This window comes from Nicotiana sylvestris, chromosome 1, assembly GCF_000393655.2.
Source record: "Nicotiana sylvestris chromosome 1, ASM39365v2, whole genome shotgun sequence".
NCBI classification, from domain to species: Eukaryota; Viridiplantae; Streptophyta; class Magnoliopsida; order Solanales; family Solanaceae; genus Nicotiana; species Nicotiana sylvestris.
Window position 1 is genome coordinate 38,108,598 of NC_091057.1, and position 23,122 is coordinate 38,131,719.

General features: G+C 37.9%; 2 protein-coding genes across 2 annotated transcripts; one reads left to right on the top strand and one right to left on the bottom strand.

Annotated features, from left to right (window-relative positions):
• Nucleotides 1-756: 756 nt before the first annotated feature.
• On the top strand, nucleotides 757-1,395 carry LOC138868894 (uncharacterized). Its single transcript, XM_070146471.1, has one exon. It carries the CDS (start codon nucleotides 757-759, stop codon nucleotides 1,393-1,395), a length of 639 nt encoding a protein of 212 aa, XP_070002572.1.
• A 4,740-nt stretch (nucleotides 1,396-6,135) lies between these two features.
• LOC104220574 (uncharacterized) lies at nucleotides 6,136-7,275 on the bottom strand. Its single transcript, XM_009771467.2, has 2 exons — nucleotides 7,096-7,275; nucleotides 6,136-6,712 (listed from the first exon to the last, which is right to left on the bottom strand). Exons 1-2 carry the CDS (start codon nucleotides 7,195-7,197, stop codon nucleotides 6,380-6,382), a joined length of 435 nt encoding a protein of 144 aa, XP_009769769.1. The 5' UTR covers nucleotides 7,198-7,275; the 3' UTR covers nucleotides 6,136-6,379.
• Nucleotides 7,276-23,122: the final 15,847 nt, after the last annotated feature.

Here is a 23,122-nt window from a genome sequence, read left to right on the forward strand (position 1 = left end):
ACATGTCATATCGCACCTAAACTAAAAGATTTTCGGGGGAATTAATGAATGAGCCAGCAAATAGAAAATGGGGTTTAAGGGGATTTATATCCTATAGTTTCGCGATATTGTAATTAATATGAATTATGATATTACTTGACTGCAACTTAATTTATATGACACTTGATAGGCATGCATCATTAGTTCATTTTAATTTGTGGACCGTAGAGAATAAATTTAAGTGTGAGGTTTGAAATGACATCTCATATACTCTTTTTGTCCCAATTTATGTGACATTTTTTGTTTTTCGCGTGATTCTATTAAGAGTTGTATAATTATGTTAATTATATATTGTTATATGTTAGTTGTTAGAGTAGTTTTAGTTGATTAGTTAGTGGCCAGCTTAGCATTAGCTGTTACACACATGTCTATATTTACAATAGTAATGAGAAAGACTAAGCTTTCCATTTTCTACATTTGCTGCTCTCATTTCTGATGAACTCTATCTCTCAGAACTTTCTAGAATGACTCAATGGAGCTCAAGATCGAGCGCTAATCTCACATCCAAGTCAGATCTTAACATGGTATCAGAGCAAGAGAAGCTCATCCTCGATTATACGTCTTTGTCTCCGTTCATTTTCCCCAATTTCTTCTTCTCATAATTCTGCTTCTTCAATTAGATCGATTTTTGCCTAATTTCTTCAAATCGCAAAATTGACAGTCAATTCTTCAAATTTCTGCTGGTGTTAGTATATAACACAACAAAGTTCTATACTCATGGCCATATTAGATCAGGAAAATACATTTGTTGGTGATACTGTTGTTCCAGTTGCGACGAACATCGGAATAGATCCAAGTGATCCTCTTTATCTGCATCCGTCAGATAATCCTGGAGCAATGCTCGTTTCAATTCCTTTTAGTGGAATTGGATACAGGTCTTGGAGATACAGTGTAATGCATGGTTTATCTGTAAAAAACAAGCTAGGTTTCATAAGTGGAGAGTGTAAGCCACCGGTGCCTCAATCTCAGAGATTCAGACAATGGGAGCGATGCGATGATATGGTAACGTCTTGGATTCTAAATTCACTTTCTAAAGATATTGCGGATAATGTGGAATATGCTAGCAATGCTGTTGAGCTGTGGAAAGAATTGGAGGATAGATATGAGCAGACTAATGGTGCCAGATTATACCAGATCCAAAAGGAGATAAATGATTTGTCTCAAGGTGTGTTGAACATTACAGGCTACTATACTAAGCTAAAAAAGCTATGGGAAGAGCTAAATACCTTGAGCAAAATGACTCACTGCAGTTGCACCTGTACATGTGGTGCCAAGGAGAACATGCACAAGGCCAAGCAGGACAGAAGATTGATACAATTTCTCATGGGACTCAATGAAGTCTACACTGTTGTGTGAGGCAGCATCCTTATGATGAATCCACTACCAAACCTTGCACAGGCCTTCTCGTTACTTGTTTAGGATGAGAAACAAAGAGAGATTAAGACAAGTAATCAAATGTTACTTGAGTCTGCCTCCCTAAGTGTCAACACATCAAGACTTGGCTCTTACATAACCAATTATTCTGCTAATAACAATTCAACTGGAGGCAATAGCCCTCGTCCATTCTGTGACTATTGCAAAAAGCTAGGACATACCAAAGACAAATATTACAAGTTACATGGGTACCCTCAGAACTTTGGAAATTCATACACTCAGAATTCAAATTGAGGACAGAATTTGAACGGAGTTGAAAGGTTCAACAAAGGAAGAAGAATAGTGGCCAATGTGCAGGGCACTTCTTCTGAAGCAATGTCAACAGGAAAAGATGAATCAGAAGATGGAAATGAGGTGGGGCAAATAAATCTCTCTAAGGAACAGTATGGGCAGATCCTAAGCTTACCGCATTATTTTCAAATTGGAACAGGAGTAGAAAGCTCCAGTTGCACAAGTCATGCCAATGGTGCTGTGAACTTTGCAGGTATAATAGTTTGCACCTCCTCCATTGATTTTAGCAAATTATCCTGTGAGTGATTTAAAAATAAGGCAGACTCCTGGATATTAGATTCAGGAGCATCTAATCACATGACCTTCAACTTGTCTTTATTAACCAACATTGTGACCTTACCATATCCCCTATTAGTAGTTCCTCCAAACGGATATAAGGTAAAAGTAACACAAATTGAAAGTGTGACATTGTTTCCTAATATCATTTTGCATAAGATTATGTACATACCCTCTTTCAAATACAATCTCATATCAATTTATTCATTAACTAGTTCCACTCCTCAAAGCATAGTTGTCTTTACTGATAATATCTGTATTTTACAGGCCCCTTCAATGAAGAGGCCTCTGGAAATTGGTAAAGTCAGTGATGGACTCTATCTTCTCTGCCCAAGGTGTCTCAAGAACAAACATTCAAGATTATTTGTAAGTAATCCAAATGCTAGTTCTATTTCTTCCACTTGTTGCACACACATCTCACATTGTTTTCATCATCCCACTGTAAATGGCTCACTGTCTAGAAATAGTTGCACATCTCATTTTGTTGTAAATACATGTTCCCCAAATAATAAAGTGCAACTTTCCATTGTGAATGGTGTTAATTCTTTGATGTCTTCAAGTAGTGACATAAATGTGTTGTGGCACAATAGACTGTGCCATGTACCCTTTGTCAAGATGAAGGGAATGTCTACTATCCTAGCATCCTTCTCCCCAAAACAACCTTTTACCTGCTCTGTCTACCCAATGGCAAGACAGGGAAGATTACCATTCCCAGAAAAATTCACTGATTCTACCAAGATATTTCAGCTACTTCATGTTGATCTCTGGGGTCCTTATCATATGCCAACCCATGATAATTTCAAATATTTCATCACCATGGTAGATGGTTAAAGTAGATCCACTTGGACTCACCTACTGACCAGCAAAAGTAATGGTCTCCAAGTCATCAAGAATTTTGTGTCAATAGTTGAAAACCAATTCAGTACCACTATCCAATCTATAAGGTCAGATAATGGCATGGAATTTAACAATACAGAAGCCAATCAGTTTTTCCTATCCAAATGAATTATCCACCAAAAGACATGTCCTTATACACCACAACAAAATGACATAGTGAAAAGAAAGTATAGGTACTTGTTAGAGACAGTTAGAGCCCTCTTATTCCAATAAAAATTACCCTTAAAATATTGGGGTGAATGTATCCTATGTGCAACCTATATATTAAACAGACTGTCTTCTTCTCATTCTAAAGTCAAGTCACCATATGAACTACTATATAATAGAAAGCCTACTTACTCTCATATGAGGAGTTTTGGGTACGTATGTTACCCTACAGTACCCAAAATCCACAAAGATAAGTTTGAACCTATAACCACAACACATGTTTTTATTGGATATCCCTTTGGGGTAAAGGGGTACAAAGTGCTCAGTTTGGCCACCAAGAAAACACATGTATCTATAGATGTAATTTTTAAGAAAATGGCTTCCCTTTTTGCATGTCTAAGGGCACTACTTCATTTCCTCATACTGTTCAGTCTATTCCTTTCATTGATTATGTGTCTAATGAGAATGAGCAAAAGCAAACCAGTGAGTCAAATGATCAAAGAGTTTCAAATGTCACATATCTAGATTTATTTTCTATTCCTTCATACCTTTCTCCCAATGATATAGATTTACATACTCCAGAAGATACACCAAATGACTCACCAATAACATCTGCAAGCACACTTGAACATGTCTTAATACCAAGGCAATCTCATAGAATACACAAAGTTCCCATATACCTGAAAGATTATATTCACAAATTACCTCAACTCAAACCAAACACCAATACCACTAATACATCCTTTTCTGTCAATACCTTATCTTATCCCCATACTCACACACCTACTAAGAATCCAAATCAGAACAAACAGCTATGTATCCTGCTTGGCGGGCAGCAATGACACAAGAGTTTGAGGCATTGCATGCTAACAATACTTGGGAGCTAGTACCATTGCCAGTGGGGAAACAAGACATAGGGTATAAATATGTGTACAAAGTGAAGCATAAGGCAGATGGTAGTGTAGAAAAGTTCAAGGCCAGGTTGGTGGTCAAAGGGTATACCCAGCAAGCTGGAATTGACTATACAGAAACATTTAATCCTGTGGTGAAAATTACAATAGTAAGAGCTCTCATAGCTGCGGCAGTCAAGAAAGGCTGGGACATGTTTCAGTTAGATGTGAACAATGCCTTTCTTCATGGGGACCTCCATGAAGAGGTATACATGGAAGTACCATAAGGATTGATGGTAGAGGACAGACATTTAGTATGCAAACTTAAAAAGTCCTTTTATGGTCTCAAACAAGCAAGTAGACAGTGGTATGCAAAATTGAGTGAAGCACTATGCTGCAAGGGATATACTCACTCTATGTATGACTATTCACTTTTCTACAAGAAAACAATTGAGTCAACAATATATGTGGCAGTATATGTTGATGATGTAATACTGACAGACACTAACAAAGAAGAAATAGAAGAACTAAACGCATTCCTACATGAAAGCTTCAAGATCAAAGATTTGGGTAAACTCCACTATTTTCTAGGGCTGGAAATATTGTATAAAGCTGATAGAATTGTAATTACACAAAAGAAATTTGTGCTTGATTTACTAAAAGAATACAACTGCATGGATTATAGTAGTCTTGCTTCACCACTTGATCCATCAGTGAAGCTGAGAGCCAAAGAGGGGATTGCATTACCCGATACCACTTACTATAGAAAATTGGTTGGGAAATTAAATTTTCTCACCAACACAAGGATAAACATATCCTACAGTATACAACACCTCATCCAATTCATGCAAGACCCAAGAGAACCCCACCTGAAAGCAGCTTTTCACCTGCTTAGATACTTGAAAGGGTGATCCCTCAATGAGAATATTCATGTCACATGATCCAACCTATAATGTTAGAGCCTATTGTGACTCTGATTGGGCTGCTTGCCCAGATTCAAGGAAATCAGTAAGTGGGTACTTAGTTCTACTAGGAAATAGCCCTATATGCTGGAAATCTAAGAAGTAAGAGACAATTTCACTGTCATCAGCAGAGTCAGAGTACAGGGCACTCAAAAAAAGTAGTAGCGGAGCTGGTGTGGCTATGCAGATTATTTGAAGAACTCAATGTGCACTTCAACAAACCAGTAGAAGTTTTTTGTAACAGCCAATCAGCTCTACATATAGCACGAAATCCTGTGTTTCATGAGCGAACAAAACACATTGAAATGGACTGTCACTTTGTCAGAAGTAAGTTACAAGAGGGATTGATCTCACTTCAGCATGTAGCAACAAACAATCAGTTGGCTGATGTCCTTACCAAGGTCCTAACAGGAGTGAAACATTCAACAATATTGAGCAAGTTGGCAGTGTACATAACACCTCTAACTTGAAGGGGGGGGGTTGAGAGTTGTATAATTATGTTGATTATATATTGTTACGTGTTAGTTGTATGTTAGTTGTTAGAGTAGTGTTAGTTGAGTAGTTAGTGGCCAGCTCAGCATTAGCTGTTACAGACGTGTATATATTTATAACAGTAATGAGAAAGACTAAACTTTCCACTTTCCACATTTGCTGCTCTATTTCTGATGAACTCTCTCTCTTAGAACTTTCTAGAATGACGCCATTGGAGCTCAAGATCGAGCTTCAAGCTCACATCCAAGTCAGATCTTAACAAATTCAAACTATGTGAACTTTGGATAATATTTTACAATGTATTTTTTTATTATATTGACATGAGAATAATTGCAACTTATAATACTTTTCATATAGTTTTAAAATATCCAAATTTTAATTTTAAAATATTGAGTTACTCTATTAGTGTCTTTAGAAGATTTCTCAAGTCAATCTCCCAGTCCAAATGTTTGTATAGCCTTTGACTTGTTCGATGGAGAAATTGAGATTTCCTTCATTTCGACCAAAGCTTATCATTTATGATTTATCCGTGAGACTGTGATGCATCGTATCTAGAATAATCTTGCTCTTTGTTTTCTTTTCGTTTCTTTTTTATATTTCTATTCCTCCCAACAGTTCCATAATTGTAATTACGAACATGCATATTTTCAAGTAGAAAAGACTATGACCACATCCACTTACTTTGAGTAGAAATAAAGGAAGCCATATTTTTCACCAAGAAACAAAGACGATAAATTAGAAAAACAAGACATAACCAACAATTCCAGTGACTGGGAAATTGAACCTAATACAACCTAAACCTAGTACATCCAAATCCTAATTTAGGAACAACACTAGATAACACAGTGAACTCGGAAATTAAAATACTACTAATACTTGGAAACTTCAAAACACTAAACGTACACTTGACACAAACATAGGAAAATTGGACATGCATGCAACAAAAAGTTTCTAGGGTTTGATACCACCAATGCCACCAAGACCACCACCAACACCACCAAGTCCTCCGGCACCGCCAACGCCGCCAGCTGCTCCACCAATGCCACCAAGCCCGCCGAGCCCTCCAATTCCACTAACACCGCCTATTCCACCACCGACGCCCATGCCGCCACCAATTCCACCCAGAGTTGGCAATACACCAGCATATCCACCAACTCCTGCCCAGCCACCAACGCCACCAAATGCCAAAAAGTTCTTTTGGTCATCAAGTCCTTCACTGGGTGTTGGAGCTGTACTTATAACCTCAGTGTTTATCGTTAGACCTTGAGTCTGAACCTCATGAGCCTGAGCTAGACAAATTAGGAACGACTTTTGTTAGAAACAATGGTATATGAGATGATGCTACACTATAATTAATATATATATATATATATATATATATATAGATATAGATATAATAGTTTATATATGAGTTTAACTTTTATACATTAATAATTATAAAAAAAATTATACTACCATGTCACCTGCACCGTCCATAAAAAGTGTGAATGAAAAAATACATTATCTATCATGTCACTGATAACGTGAAAAGATAACTATAGTGTCCCGTCCGTAATGTTACATTTCACACTTTCTTATAACAGGTTAAATCAGTATACAAAAGTTAAATCTCTAATATATACGGAAGTAACATTATCCCTTTTAACAAAATAAAATAAAATGAAAACCTGAGTTTGGGGCTCGTTTGGTTTGGACACTTCAGGAATATTTCTTGCTGTTGCATGGACAAGTACAAGTCCAAACACAAACATTACGTACCAACTTGCCATTTTTTCTACTCTTACCCCTCTCTCTCTCTCTCTCTCTCTCTCACAATGGGATATGTTTTACTTCTGCTGCAGTGTGGTAAGGAAACAAATGGTGATGAACAGGGGTTTTTAAAGGAGCGAAAGAAGGGAGAGGACAGTTGTGAGGGCAAATATAGTAAATGCATGGTATTAAACGCAGCCCTAACAATCTCGAGAGTGGCATTCTTTCTGTATTGCACAGTGTTAGGTAGATAAAAAGAAGGGATCATTTAACGTTTTAATGTCAACTCAATAGACAACAAATTTCAAACAGTATATGTTTTTATGTCTCTCACGTTATTCAAGCCATTCAGGGGCCATGCATGCAATTCCTACGTGCTCTTTGCGCAACACTTGTTGCATTGTGATCAGTAGGTCATATGACCAACAATATATTTCTACTTAATGTGTTTAAATTACGTGAGATAATATAACGAGTCAAGGTTATGATTATTAATTTATAAATTCAAGGCAAAAGATTGTAATCTGAAGTAATCAATTCAAAAATCGTGTGACACTATTCTCAATTGTCTCAACTATTTCTGCCATCTCTTTGGTCACAAAATTAATTATGAGAAATCCAAAATTATTTTTTCCTGAAACTGTTGCAAAGATACTATGCACAATATTTCTCCTATTTGGATTTCAAGATATGTCATAGTTTTAGAAAGTAATTAGGTTTTCCTATTCTTACTAACTCTCCTTAGCTATCTGATTATTGTTATATCCTTGACAAGATGTGCGTTAGGCTCTCAAAAATTGGAGAACTAAGTGTATGAATATAGCTAGTAGGTCTATACTTACATTTTCCACTATTGTGAGTATTCCTTCTCATGCACTGCAATACACTTTATTACCCTCCTTTCAGGCCGAATTTATAGGGAAATTATGGGGCACGTGAACTCATGGTCTTTCCGCAAAATTAGATATTTTATGTATATATTTTTTAAAAATTGGTATAATATAAACTGTTGGCACCCATACTTCAAGAAGGTTAAATTAATAGTGCACTTGGTTAAAAGTTGAGTTATTTACCAAGAGAAACAAGGATATAGTTCTCACTAAATTTTTTTTTCCTTCTTTTTTTAATAGTGCACCCATGTACTAAAAATACTAGGTTCGACTATGTCCTTTATTTTAAAACAACTATTCAGATTATCAAAATAAATCATATCAAGCGCTTGCAAATGTAAGTTCCTTGGCCATGTGGTTAGCTACCTCAAAATGGAGGTGATGAGACTAATTACTAGGTAGCTGCAGGTTCAATATCCATAACTTTTAAATTGATTTCCACTAAGAAACTGTGTAAATATTGTATTTTCTACCAATTAATATTGTCTAAATACCTCCTATTTTGTGGATCAGAAAATCATACTATGAAAATACTACAGTAAGTATATTATTCTTGGGATGTTGTGAAAAGAAACTAGAAATTCAGAACGACAATTGGAACGAATCTATTGGGTATAGGGAATCTCAGAAGAAGCTACCATATTTGTCAGGCCCATTAAAGGGAAACAAATGAAACAGAAAGCTATACTTTTTCTCTGACTTAGAAAGCTATACTTTTTCTCTGACTTCGAATGTGTAGGTGACCAGCTAGATGGTGCAAAAGATTGCATTAAACTTACAAAACTTTGAACTAATAAATATTTTTGTTGACTGATCTTCGAACCATCAATTAATGAACTTCTAACTGTATCCTAATATATATAGTAAGTGTATACGTGTAAAACCGAGTCCGCTGCATGACTCATCTTCCCAGTGAGCCAATCGGAGCAGGAACATGACTGTATTGTATCAGAGTCAGTACGAAGAACCCCTCGTATTAGGGCCCGGGCAAGGCACCTGCCCTCAGGGATATTGGAGCCATATCCTCGAGGGCCGATTCGAAGATTGAAGACTTTGGAGAACATTACCAAGTAGCAGCGCACGACTAACAAAGGACTGTGATCTCTGCGCCTAACCGGATATCACGGCGCGAATCTCGGCTCGTATCAGTAATCAGCGAAAGGGAAGATTTTTATCTTTTTTAGAATTGTACTTACGGTAAAATTTCCCTACAAGGGGAAAGATTATTATTCATGCGACACATTGTAACACGCATATCAAGACAATATACTCTTATTTTCTTTGTTATTCAAATTTCTTACTTTTGTTCATCAGTTTTCCATTAGTGTGAGCGTGAGATCGAAGGCAGACATTTCATTAAAGCGGTATTGAGTCCAGGATTACTCTCCTTATTGGTTTGACAATCTATTACGTCCTTTATCTGTTTAATCTAACGCCATTTATCATTTGTATTGAATTAATCTGCATATCCTTAAAACCACATATAAATTTAATTGTTATTCATTTTTTAGGGTAAACAGTTTGGCGCCTACCGTGGGACGAAGGATAATACTGGCAATTTGACACAAATTTCCATAACGCACTCTATTTTACACTTGTTCTTTGAGCTTTTAATTTCAGGTCAAATTAAAATTATCAAACTCTCAATCTGCCCATTTGAACGTTGATGCTGAGTCTGACCACCATGGAGAGAACAACAACGTGGTGCCCAGCAATGAGGTGCCCCTGTTGACCCCAACGGAGTCCCAGTTTCGGATCCGATCGATGCTAACTCACACGTGGCTATCGAAGCAAACTTGCCTACTGACTCCAAAAACAATATTCGCGGGGGAGACTGGAGTACACACTACGGCGAAGATGATGGGATAAACTTGCGGGCGATCGTCGAAATGTTACAGGCTTAACATGCAACAATAGCCCAGTTGCAGAAGCAAAGTCGTGCCCCTTGCAGAGTTGAGCCCAAACCATCCCCGGGGAAACGGTCATAGAAATGAACCGGCCATTGAAAGGTCGGGTGAAGCTAAATCCAGGACCAACCCCGAGATAATAAAAATTCTTGAGGAACTGACAAAACGGGTGAAATTGGGAGAAGAAAATCGAAGCCAACGACAAAAGAGTGGAGACTTATAACTCCAGGGTCGATCAAATCCCAAGAGTGCCACAGATACTGAAGGGGCTAAATTCCAAGAAATTTGTCCAAAAGCCTTTCCCTCCGAGCGCGGCTCCGAAGCCGATCCCAAAGAAGTTCCATATGCCTAAAATTCTGAAGTATAATGAAACAACTGATCCAAATGAACATGTGACCTCCTACACGTGTGCCATCAAGGGGAACCACTTGAAAGATAACGAAATCGAATCCATTCTACTGAAAAAGTTCGGAGAGACCTTTTCAAAAGGAGCTATAATATGGTATCACAACTTACCCCCTAATTCTATTGACTCGTTTGCTATGCTTGTAGATGCCTTTGTGAAAGCGCACGCCGGGGCCATCAAGGTCGAGTCCAGGAAGTCAGACTTTTTCAAAGTAGAGCAAAGAGATAACGAGATGCTTAGGGAATTCGTGTCGAGGTTTCAAATGGAACGGATGGATATGCCTCCAGTAGCAGACGATTGGGTCGTTCTGGCATTCACCCAGGGACTCAACCCCCTAAGCTCATTGGCTTTGCAGCAGTTGAAACAAAATTTGATAGAATACCCGGTGGTAACTTAGGCCGATGTCCATAATATGTACCAATAAAAAATCAGGGTCGAAGACGATCGGCTCGGGGCCCCTTCTGGATCTGTTTATCCCGCCAGAACTAGTGACAGATCCAAAAGGGCCCCGATCATGAACAAAGATCAAATAGAGATCGATATGAACCATACAATGGAGATCGAAGGGGTAATGGGTCTAGACGTAACCCTGCGAGGAGTGAAAGAAGAAGCGATCGAGGTCATAATACCAGGGATTCATGAGCAAAAACAGTTTCAACAGACCCATCGAGTCTAAGAAGGCACCAAGGATATCGGAGTACAACTTCAACGTCGATATTGCCGGCCATCGTATTAGCCATCGGACGCATCAAAGACATAAAGTGGCCTCGACCATTACAATCTGATCCTGCCCAAAGCAACAACAACCTAATATGTAAGTATCATGGCACTCACAGCCACAGAACCGAAGACTACTGACAACTAAGAGAAGAAGTAGCCCGGTAATTAAATAACGGACACCTCCGAGAATTTTTGAGTGATCGAACCAAAAATCACTTTAGAAATAAGGACTCCAACAAGCAGATAGACAAAGAAGAACCTCGACACGTCATTAACATGATCATTGGTGGAGTTGATGTCCCCAGGGGACAATGATAAAGCGCACTAAGGTTTCCATTACAAGGGAAAATGGACTCAAGATTATGTACTAGAGGGAACGGTATCATTCAACGATGAGGATGTTGAAGGCATTGTGCAACCACATAATGATGCATTGGTAATATCTATACTCATAAACAAATCTCGAGTTAAGCGTGTGTTAATTGATCCAGGTAGTTCGGCCAATATCATCAGATCGAGGGTCATGGATTAGTTGGGTCTACAAGACCAAATAGTGCATGCAATCCGAGTTTTAAATGGATTTAACATGGCATACAAGACTACTAAATGGGAGATAACTCTTCCGGTGAACATCGCCGAAACCGTTCAGGAAACAAAGTTCTATGTGATCGAAGGAGATATGAGGTATAATGCTCTATTCGGAAGGCCATAGATTCACAACATGAGGGTAGTACCCTCGACACTACATCAGGCGTTGAAATTCCCCACATCGGGAGGGATCAAGACTTTTTACGGAGAACAGCCTGTGAGCATGTGACTTTTGCCCTATACGAAATACTCCTATAAAATCCCAAGAAAATAGGTTTTCCGTTAATTATTTGCCATTTTAGGAATTTTTGTAGAATTTTATTTAATTGTTTGCATTTTTGTGCGTGTTTAAGTTTTACTAAAATCATGAAAAATGCCAAAAAATATCATGCATTGCATTTAGGATTTGTTTCTGCATTTTTAGGATTAATCAGTAATTATTTGTTTTATAGAAATTTGAAAATCACAAAAATAACTCATTTTTACATCTTTGTCTTTTAATTTTTTTTAATTTATTGATTTTTATCTTTAATTTAGAATTAAGTGATGTTTATAATTTTAATAATTGGATAGTTGGTTTAATTTTTTTTTTTGGTAATTCGCTAGGCAAGCGCCTAGGGCTAGTTTTTATTTATAACAAAAAAAAAATTACAACAATTAGGAAAAGTAAAAATAAGGGGGACAATAGCACCGGTCTTGTTACCCATATAACACAAACCAGGCTAACCTTACCTTACTAATCCTATTGAGGCTTGCAAACATCGCCTACTAACAAGCATGTAAAAAATATAAACTTGAAAGGACCAAGTATTGTATGATCATCACAGAGTTTATAACATACTCTGTGATGATATTACAGATGATAAAACTAAGAAAGTGGTAGAATAAGATGTAGTACCAATTTGATTCTTGTCCCTTCTTTTTCAAATTTGTAAAATCTTCACTTTGTAATTCTTTGTCGTTTTCAACAACTTTGTTCAAAAAGTATTCAAAAATCATGATTTCTTTTTTGACCGGTTTGACCTCATTGATGTACTTGTGGCAGCCTGCTTTTGTTTGGCAACTCTCATTGGAAGTCGCCTAACAATTGCTTCCTTGTTGGACCTTGTTGCAATTTTCATCCAGATAGCACCTGCTTTGCTTGTTCCAATATGTTCCTCCACAGTATTTGGTAGGGTATCTAGGTGGTGAAGGCATGTGCCACAGGAAGGCTTGCTTGGAATGAAATCTGGAGCATCCAACTTGCCCTTTAACTTGCCAGTCATAATACTTTCAACTTTTAGCGTTTGAAGTTCATCCTTGATAACTCTTTCCACTCGATGGCTCGCAAATTGAAACTTTAGTTTAAGACCATATTCCTGCTCCCTTTTCAAGCAGAATCGCCACTATATCTCTCCCCATTAACAGAAGAGTCATCCACAAAAACTACCCCCAGTCTTCTTCGTCATCGTATTCGCGTTGCTCAACCCATGAATTAGCATTAAGAGCCTTCTCACCCACATTTGCTTTAATAACCTCAATGTTGTTTCCAGTGGATACCACCATATGTCCTTGATCACCACCATGTTCACCACAAAACTCAAACGATTGTGATGGTACTTCAAAGACGGATGTGTTCAATGTAACCAACGGATAGTTAACCATGTTATTGACCATCATAGCATTCTGGGCTTCTCTAATGATTTGTTCTACATGAGGGCTTGAAAAGTGTAAAGTTGGAATATTTGAGCTGTGTGCTTGGTTGCCTAGATTTTGAACATTATCAACCTTAGCTAAATTGTTCGTGTATTGACCTTCTTTGTCATTGTTGGCACATAATACTAACTCCTTGGATACCACATTACCCATTAGGTCCCTCACAACTGGAACAATGTCCAAAGGTACACCTGAATTATGTTTGGATTTTGTTCTGCGTGAAGACCTCTCTTGAATATTTTTTGAGTTTGCACTCACCTCCTGATGCTACAGATCTTTCTCACCATGTTCATGTGCACACACCAAGGCATCAAAAGAGTTAGAACATTTAAACTCTGCTGCTGCCTCCAGGTGTTTTTTATCTGACGATGCCTTCTTGTTGTGTGATTGCTGCGCTACAGAGCAGCCCTTAGCAATTGATTGTTGTCCATGCTGAGATCCTGTTTCCACCATAGCAGGTGCAACAGCTCGATCTCCATTTAGGCTTGCAGCAGTTGACACTTTACTGTTTAACATATGGACCTCGCCTTCAGTTACAATATGTGGTGCATTAGCATCTGAATTCTGTGTCATATCACCTCGATCACCACCTGCCTTAGACTTAAATTGCACAGATGCACCAGCTCGATCAACAACTTCCATTAAGTTTGCAGCAGTTGATACAATAGTTGCGTCATTAGAAGAAAGCAACTTAGCAACTCGTGCACCTGGTAATTCAGCATTATTTAGAAATGCAGTACCTAATGCACTAACCTCAGATTTCCCATTTGTATTCAATGCACCTGCTGCCTGCTCTTGGGCATTATAAAAATTCCCAGCTCCTTTAGGGACTGATCCTGTACTACTAACCTTTAGCCCAGCTAGGTCCTCCTCAATCAACAATTCATAACTTGGCAAGCTCTTTGTATCAGTTTTGGTTTGAGCTGTAGGATACACAAGCCTAGGTGCAGCTTGCTCCATTCCAGTTGATTTCTCCATTGGGTCCATAGATGCAACAGCTCGATCCCTAGTTTGTTTTAGTGCAACAGTAGCCATCATATTTGCACATATACCAGTTGATTTTATAGCATTTCCTGTAACATGTCCTAACAGTAGTTTCAATGGACCTGCTACATCACCTACTGATATCCCTTGATTATCAGTATTTAAATCAAACACTTGCACATCTGGTCGATCACCAACTTCCTTTCTCCCAATAGTAGCCACCAAAACTCCTTCATTTTGCAAAACTTGCTGCTCGACCAAATTTTTTTGGTTTGCTGCTTCATCACCCAGCTTATCACCTGCTATTTACATAGCTTTTTGATTCATTCTTTTGGCATTCAGGTAGTCCCTAGCATCACCTTGTAACTTGTCAAAAGTACTCACCTCGACAACAGACATATTACTTCTAGATGTCACTTCCTCTGCCCTTACCTCCTTTCCTTCTTTTTCGTTCCTCACTCGACAAACATTTTCACCATGTCCTTGATGCTTGCAAAAGGTGCAATATGTAGGAAGATTATCATACACCACCTCCTGGTAATGTAGATACTTTTACCTGAAATTCTATCCACTATCAGTAGCTTAATCTTTTTAGGATGTTTACCCAAAAGATCAAGTATAACCTTCACCCTCGCTGCACTAGGTCGTGTTCTATCTTGTGTTGCCTTGTCAACAGCAAGCGATTTACCCACAGCTGAGGCAATGGACAATAACGACCTCTTCGCAAAGAAATTAGGCGGCAAACCTGGAAACGAGATCCACACAACATCCATGGATGTTTCCTCTTTTGGATTGAATCCTAACGTCCATGGAAAAGTTCGAAAAAAGAATTCATCACCTTTTGCCTTGACATATCCAGTTGATTTAGATAAGAACTGAACATAATCGTTGTGGAGGTCAAATCTAATCAAGAGATGACGAAAACCCAGAAGCCCAATATTACAACGACCTTGAACATCGAATTGCGACGAAAAGATTTTACAAAATTCTTGAAGATCTGGTTTTCCGTATGAAAACTTTATCACAACTGCTTGATGCAGTCCTTTTTCTATTGTAAACTCTTTAACCACATCCATGGTGAATTCTACAGTTGGTTCCCCATGTTCAAACGTGACAGGCAGTAGGATTATCTTGTGCGAAGTTGTGGCAGATTGCTTGGTTTGAAGTTGCGAAGCATATGAAGGTTTTGGATTGTAATTAGGAGCTGTTTCGTTGATGTTTTGGATCATCTCTCCCACAACCAAAGGCTGGGGAGAGGATACTACATTCATGGCTGCCTCAACACGACATCGTTGATGAAGATGAAGCAGAAACACAAATCTGGGACGCTGCTACAGTAACTTTCATGAAAAAATTCAGATTTGTAGCAGTTGGTTGATTATTAAATAATGAAACCAACTGGGGATTGTTCGCAAAGAGAAGGGGGGGGGTTCTTTTGAGACTTATGTTGTGGTGTTACCTTGCCGGACGCCGGAGTTATGAGACGTGAATAGTGGCGGCGGTACTATTCACAGCAGTCCCCTCATGGGCGCTGCTACAGTAACTTTGTTGGTTTAATTTTACAATTTAGGCAATTTGGGATTTTATTTTTTTAATTAAAAAAAAGAGAAGAAAAAGAAAAGGGGAAATAAAGAATTTGATTTTAAAAGGGGTTTTATTTTTTGAAATTGGGCTAATCTGACCCAAACCAGCCCAGATCTGTTACCTAGAACCCAAGCCCAAGCCCTCAAAACCCGACCCAATCCCCACCCTCCAAAAAACGACCCTGTTTACCCGTCTTTTATCTCAGTCGTTGGATTCATTTGATCCAACGGCTCGGAACTGGGCACCCAATTATGGTATAACTGTCCTAAAGAGCCCCCTAACCCCTTCAGTCTTCATCTTCATCTCTCTCTCTCAAGAAAACCTATCCGCCCTCATATCCCCTCGCCGCTCCGCCGTAAACCACCCACCGAAAATCGCCTCACGGCGGTTCTGGTGCTCCAATCTTCCCCAAATAACACCATGAATTCCCCATAATATCCTCATTCCCAATCTCCAACTAGTTTCCTTCGAATTATTGCTGAATTCTTCGAATCTTAGATCGAAAAATCCGGCCAAAACCCTAATTATTCCAAATCACTCCAAACTCACACCCTATAACCCTTGCACTCCCCTGAACCCTAAACCACTGTTAATCCTCTTCGAATCAGCCTCAATTCCCCCAGATTTTGAATAAGAGACGCTGAGGAAAAACCCTAGTTCTTCTTCGTCTTTTCTCAGCCAGTGCATGAGGTTTATGTACCCAGACGGCCATTAGTTGGTTGTTCTTATTAAGAACAGCCAATTAATGGCCGTGTAAGGTTCATGGGTGTGCCTGCAGAAGTTTCATTAACCGGCTACCTTAGGTCTTTTCTTTTTCCCTCTTTTCTTTTCTCTCTTCTTTGTTCTTAATGTCTGTCCCATCTTTGTTTTCCCTTTTCATGTAGCCAGCAATTGTGGTTTCCTTTACTTGTTTTAATTTCTTTACATGATAGCCTGTTCTTTTCTTCTTTGGTTTTCTCTGTCAATTAGCCTTAATTTGTAGTTGATTATCAATCAATTGGCTAATTTAGGGTTTCAAACTTCTTAACTAGTTCTTAAAAAATATTGTGATTGTTTTCAGGATTTGAAATTGTTGACTGAGTTTTACTTCTGAACTTAATGGATTTTAACTTTAGAAACATCAGTTAGCCGTTTAATTTTTAGCATTATTAACTTTATTACCTTGGTTTGCCTTGAATAAAATAGAGATGTCATGTTTAGTTGATTAAAGTTAGATAGATAGAACAACCCTATTATTAATCAGTTTGATCTTCAATTAAAATTGCATCAACTCTCTTTTACTCTCATTCTGTTAGCATTTTTTACATCTTTCGACTTATTCTAATTGTGTTTGTCCTAATTTGAAAATTAATTGAAACTTTAGGGACTTAACTGGACTTAAAAGTTTATAATAGAAGCTGAAATATGCAGTATTTTAGAGGGTAAAATTGGGGTTTTACATTAGGCTAAAAACAGGAAAGTTCTATAATACAGCACAACTGTCCTTACACTTAGAAAATACTGATTTTGGATAAGGAAAAAAGACAGTACAACTGTAAAATATGCTGTACTAGGTCATAATATTCTTTCTTGGATGCTTTTTTTTGAGCACTCTATAAAAGAAAACACTCACTCACTCTAAAAAGGAGTTCTTTTTTCTCTAAATTTCTGATTTAAGAAAAATCTCAGGAAAAAAAAACTTCCAAAAAAAGAGAAACCTCTCCTTTTGATAACAAGCTGAAAATGAGTTGAAGTGAAGAATTTTCTTAGGATTTTACTTGGGATTTCTGGTTTTCAAGTATTGGTTTGGTTTTGAAATTCTGGGGTTCTTTGGTTTTGCTGAAGCTGTGTTGGTTACTGTTGCTGCCTTCTACTTCTGAAATTCTTCTAGCAGTCTTGTCTGCATTTTAGCTGTTATTTATTTGCTGTTTTAAGGTACATATGATCCTTTCCCTTTGTTTGACCACCTGTAATTAATACTTAAGATGAATATGAGTTTTTTCCTTGTTTGACATTGCTTGTATATCCTTGCTATGTTTACATGCTGAAATTGCAGTAGTGCTAAAGCTTGTCATTCTCTCTAAGAATGCATGAGTTTCTTTACCTTTAGTTTTATGGCATAAGGTTCTGTTTCTTTGTTAGACTTTAGTACTGATTATCTTATGCTAGTATGCATTTCTGTTTCTTCTTGCACTGATTAAACATGTTTAGATTCCCCTCCCTAAAACCAGGTTTGTCCTTAAAGCCTGACCCTTACAGGGTCAGGTTCATAGATTGAATTTCTCCTTTCCTTCCCTTTAAGTTTATTCTAGTATTTCACCAAGGCAGTATGCCATGATTTTGGGCTTGAAACCTATAGTGGTTCATGAGTTTAACCTTTAACATGGTTAAACCCATGAATCATAACTGTTTCTTGCATTATGTATTTATGTTTGGGTCTGATATCTTGCAAGCTGGTACATTGGTTGTGAATAATCTGATGGCAGGAATTCAAGGCTAGTAGACATTTTCCTTTTATTTACTTTTTCAGAAGTTCTTTTTTTTATGTTAGCTATGAGGGACTGTTAGGATAATGGTTCATTAGGTTAAAATCCTTCTTGTATAAAGTCTTGGACTGATAATATTGTAAATGGACTGTTAATTTCAATCTAAGTTTAATTGTTAGTAGACTTTCAATAGTAGATTTTCCTTTTGTAATGAACATATTTATGGTTGTATGTAAATATAAACTGGGTTGCACTTGAAAATAGGCCCAAGTCTTGGGTTCATTCGAGCATGTCTGATCTAGGCCATTGGGCCTGGGCAGTTGGACTCAACAACTTGGCCCAGTTGTAGATGCTTTTCTTTAGCAAATTACAAATGTATATCTGATGAATCTTGCCAATCAATGTAGTGAAATTAAATTTTTTAGACTAGCCTTGTATTTTGATTTTTCAGAATGAGTTTGTTTCTTTTTCAGCATTTTCGACCAATGTATATAAATGCAAAGGTGGATAGGCCAATTAGAAAACATATAGTAAATGGGCCCGCCTAACACAAGCCTAGTACGGGCCAAACGTGATTCAAATTCAGGTGCAGCAAAGGCTTCCTAAGTTCCTCATTTCTGGGCTAAATTCCAAGCCCAAGGCAGCTTTAAAGATGCTGATGGATCCTTGACCATGACCTAACGGGTTACTTCTAGTCCAATTTCACTTGTCCAAACGATTAAAGGTCCAGTGAACACACCCTAAATGCACTGATGATTAATAGATTTAGGTTAACCTTAGGTTAGTTTCAAATAGGAATATCCATATATGGCCTTAATTAAATAAACTTCTATTAAAATCAGTTGAGGTGTGTCATGCCAAACAAAGCCTTTAACTCATGGCCCTCATAATACTAGTTAACTCTTATAGAAAAAAATTCGAGGCATGCCATCAATTAAATTATCCATGGCCCTCACAAATGTTGCTTCTAAATTCGAACCTTTGTAGTTGCTTTAGGCACGTTTCTTTAAACAATTCAATCATAGCTATGGGTACGACTCCCGTGACGTAGTTGTGATTTTTAATTACCAAATTCGGGTGTACATTTCATGCGACCCAATTTCAATTTTTCAAACAATGTTAAATTGAACGTGTCGCGAACCGTGGGTGCATTTCATATAGCGTGGTTCAAGACGTGTTTTAAATAACATTGAATCTTCCTAAAAGCAGTTTAAATTAATTAAAAGCGGTTCTAAGCTAAAATGCACCATAGGTTAAAACATGTAATAAATCGGATAATGGGTCAATTTTAATAGTTTCAGCGACCGTGCTAGAACCACGGAACCCGGGAATGCCTAACACCTTCTCCCAGATTAACAGAATTCTTTATCTAGAATTTTTGGTTCGCAGACTTTTAAATAAAGTCGATTTTCCTCGATTTGGGATTTAAAAAATAAACCAGTGACTTGGGACACCAAATAAACTATCCCAAGTGGCGACTCTGAAGAAATAAAATAAAATAATCCAATTTCGAATAATGTCACTTTAATTGGAAAACTCCCTTATATCCCCTCGGGTGGTAAAAAAGGAGGTGTGACAGTTCTGGCGACTCCGCTGGGGATCATAGCCCAGAATTTTTGGTTCAGGGTTCAAGATTTCGAGCTTAGAATAACTGTTATACTTGGCTTTATTTATTATCTAATTTTTACATGTTTTGAGCCTAATGTGCTAAATGCCGCTTTTTGCCCTTTTGATAATGTTTGGACTGTATATAAATTGTTACGAAACCATCTTCTCTCTGAGTCTTCTAAATCATCTGGGATGTGTGCACTTCGTGTAACTTCTTTTCTGTTAGAGTTATATCCCAATTTTAGAACGAAGTTTGGACAAATTGCAAAGCCGTTGAAGCTTCTGTATTCTCGGTATGCTGCCCCCCACCTCGAGCTGTCCGCTCGGGTAAGCCAGGTCTAGAACAATACACCCAGGATTATAAACCTAGTATAACAAAACCTCATGCTGGATTCCTAGTAGGAACGCTTGTTTGCATCACGTGCATTTGACTTTGGGGACTCAACACAGGGGTTGGGTACGTCTAGGACAGGTGCACCCGAAATCAAAAGACCATCCTGATATATTTTACTTGCTACTTGTACATTTCTTTGCTTTAGATTGCATGTTGACCGGCTTCTAGACTAAGGGAGAAAAATTGGAAAGAAAAAATCAAATTGAGGACTGAGAAAGATAATTTCCTGTCTTTGAAAACCCCGGTGTCCAAAAAGTACCGAAACTCTGTCGAAATTTTGAGAAAAGGAATTTTTGCTTCAAGAAAAAATATTTGGTATTGTTTTATCATGTCAAAACTGCCCGAACTACGCAAGTTTGATTCTCACTAGATGTGGGATACGTAGGCAACCATCACCGGGTCCAACTACATTTTTGCAAAAATAACCCAAAAAGAACAAAAATTTTGTTGTTTTGCCATAAATAAGTTAGGTGATGCCGTTCTTGTCTCAATAGCTAACATTTTCCCCAAAAGGGCACCAGAAGGCTGCTTTTACAAGAATAGCCACCTATGGTGCCTTTTTCAAATTTTGGCCAATTAGCAAACACAACCCTAAAATCTTCTTTCATGAGGTGCTAAAGGGTCGTATTTGCAAAGGCGGTTTTTTGTTTTGAAATGGAAATTTTTGAAAAAAAAATGATAATTTTCCCCTCGAGTCAAAATAAATCATGATCTTTTAACCAATCACTCTAATAAATATGCAGGATGAGCACAATTGAAAATGAACCCTTCACAGTCCTTGAAAAAATCCCATTAGGACTCCATATATGGTGGAATGACTTAGGAAAGTCAGCATAGATACTGTGGTAAAAGTTTTGGGCGGTCTTGTTGGTCTTCAGAAAATCAAACCGAGGTTGGATGTGATCGAAGCTTTGATACCTTTTTGGGACCCGACATATAATGTGTTCTATTTTTCTGATTTTGAGCTAACCCCCACGCTTGAGGAAATAGCGGACTATGCTGGACTTAGTGGGAATCTCAGAAGTCGGTACCCAGTAGCACCAAGAACAGTGACTCCTCATAAGTTTTTGGACCTTATGAGCATCAGTCGGGAGGTTCAAGATGGAAATTTATCTGAGGGATTTTGCACATTCTACTTCTTATACCAGCGTTATGGCGATCCCCACGGTTTTGAAGCTCTAGATACTGACCTAACTCATTCAGGAAACAAAGATAAATGTGAAGCACGTCGGGGACTGGCTTTTATAGTGGCATTCCTGGGTGTTTTAATCTGCCTAAGAAAGGATGGAAATATAGAATTGGGTCTTGTAGGAATGACCGACGTCATAATTAAAAAAGCTAATGGCACCCTTGTTCCAATGATCTTAGCGGAGATTTATCGAGCTCTATCTATCTGCCAAGAAGGGGGAAAATTCTTCGAGGGCTGTAACATGCTTCTACAACTTTGGATACAAGAACATCTCCGCCACCGCCTGGGGTATATGAACTATGGAATGACTGGTCTAAACTGCATTGAAGAACATGAAAATCGGGTGGTGGGTTGTGAATCTTCAGAAGGTACAGAGTCCTGGTTTGTGCATTTGAGTTCCTTAACTTCAAACAAAATTGAGTGGACATTCGGTTGGCTCCCGGTCACTGAAGTCATTTATATGTCAGCCGAGGTGTGCTATCTTCTCTTAATGGGTCTCCGGGGTATTCAAACATATGCTCCACATAGGGAGCTATGTCAACTATGCAGGTACCAAACTATCCCACATGATGAAGATCTAAGTCGACAAGTCATCGAATTAGGTCCAAAAGCTGTGTTCCCAGAAGGAAAGGTTCGTCAGAATGGAATGAATGTAAATTTCTAGAGCCAAAGACTCGGGTACGGGATCTATCTAAAGGCAAATTAGAGCCTAATTACATGACTTGGTTTGGTAAAATATTTCAAGTCCATCAGGAGCCCGAACGGCCTGCTAAAAGACCCCACTTCCAACAATTCACTGATGATTCACGGGAGCAATGTGATTGGTTGGCAAAAGAGGCAAGCTATAGGGCCAAGATAAGCAAATTGGAGGGACAAATCAGGGATCTCAAAAATAGTAAATGGTTTCTGAAACTTAATTTAAAAGGCTAAAAATGATTTATAACACATAAATAACAATTTAAAAATACAAGATCTAATTTTATGTGTATAAAATATAATTAAATCTTAAAATGGCTAATATTGCAATTATGTGCAATTTAACTTTAAAAATACTAAATAAAAATTGTAAAAATATGTAAAAATTATTTTTGCCATATTTTGGCATAAATATAAAAATCCAATAGATGAATTATCAAAAATAATAATTGTGAAAACAATAATAAAACCCTTGGACATGCTTATAAATGCTATTTTAAAGGTATTTTGCATATTGAAAATATATAGGAAATAATTGGGTATCAACAGTAATACCTGCAGAAGTTGAAATTCCTTCTCCCCGAATCATCGTTGAGGCTGAATTGAGGATAGTAAGTAGGTCAAAACATGTTTGGAACAGTTAACTCTGATTGATAAAAAGCGAATGGCCGCAGTTTGCCACGGGTAGTTGTATTAACAAAGAATGGCCCGTGCCTACAACAAGAAAGTGCGGCCTAGGAACTTTGAAGTGGGGCAACTCGTTTTGAGATGCATTCTCCCTCATCACATGGAAGCAAAAGGAAAGTTCGCTCCCAACTG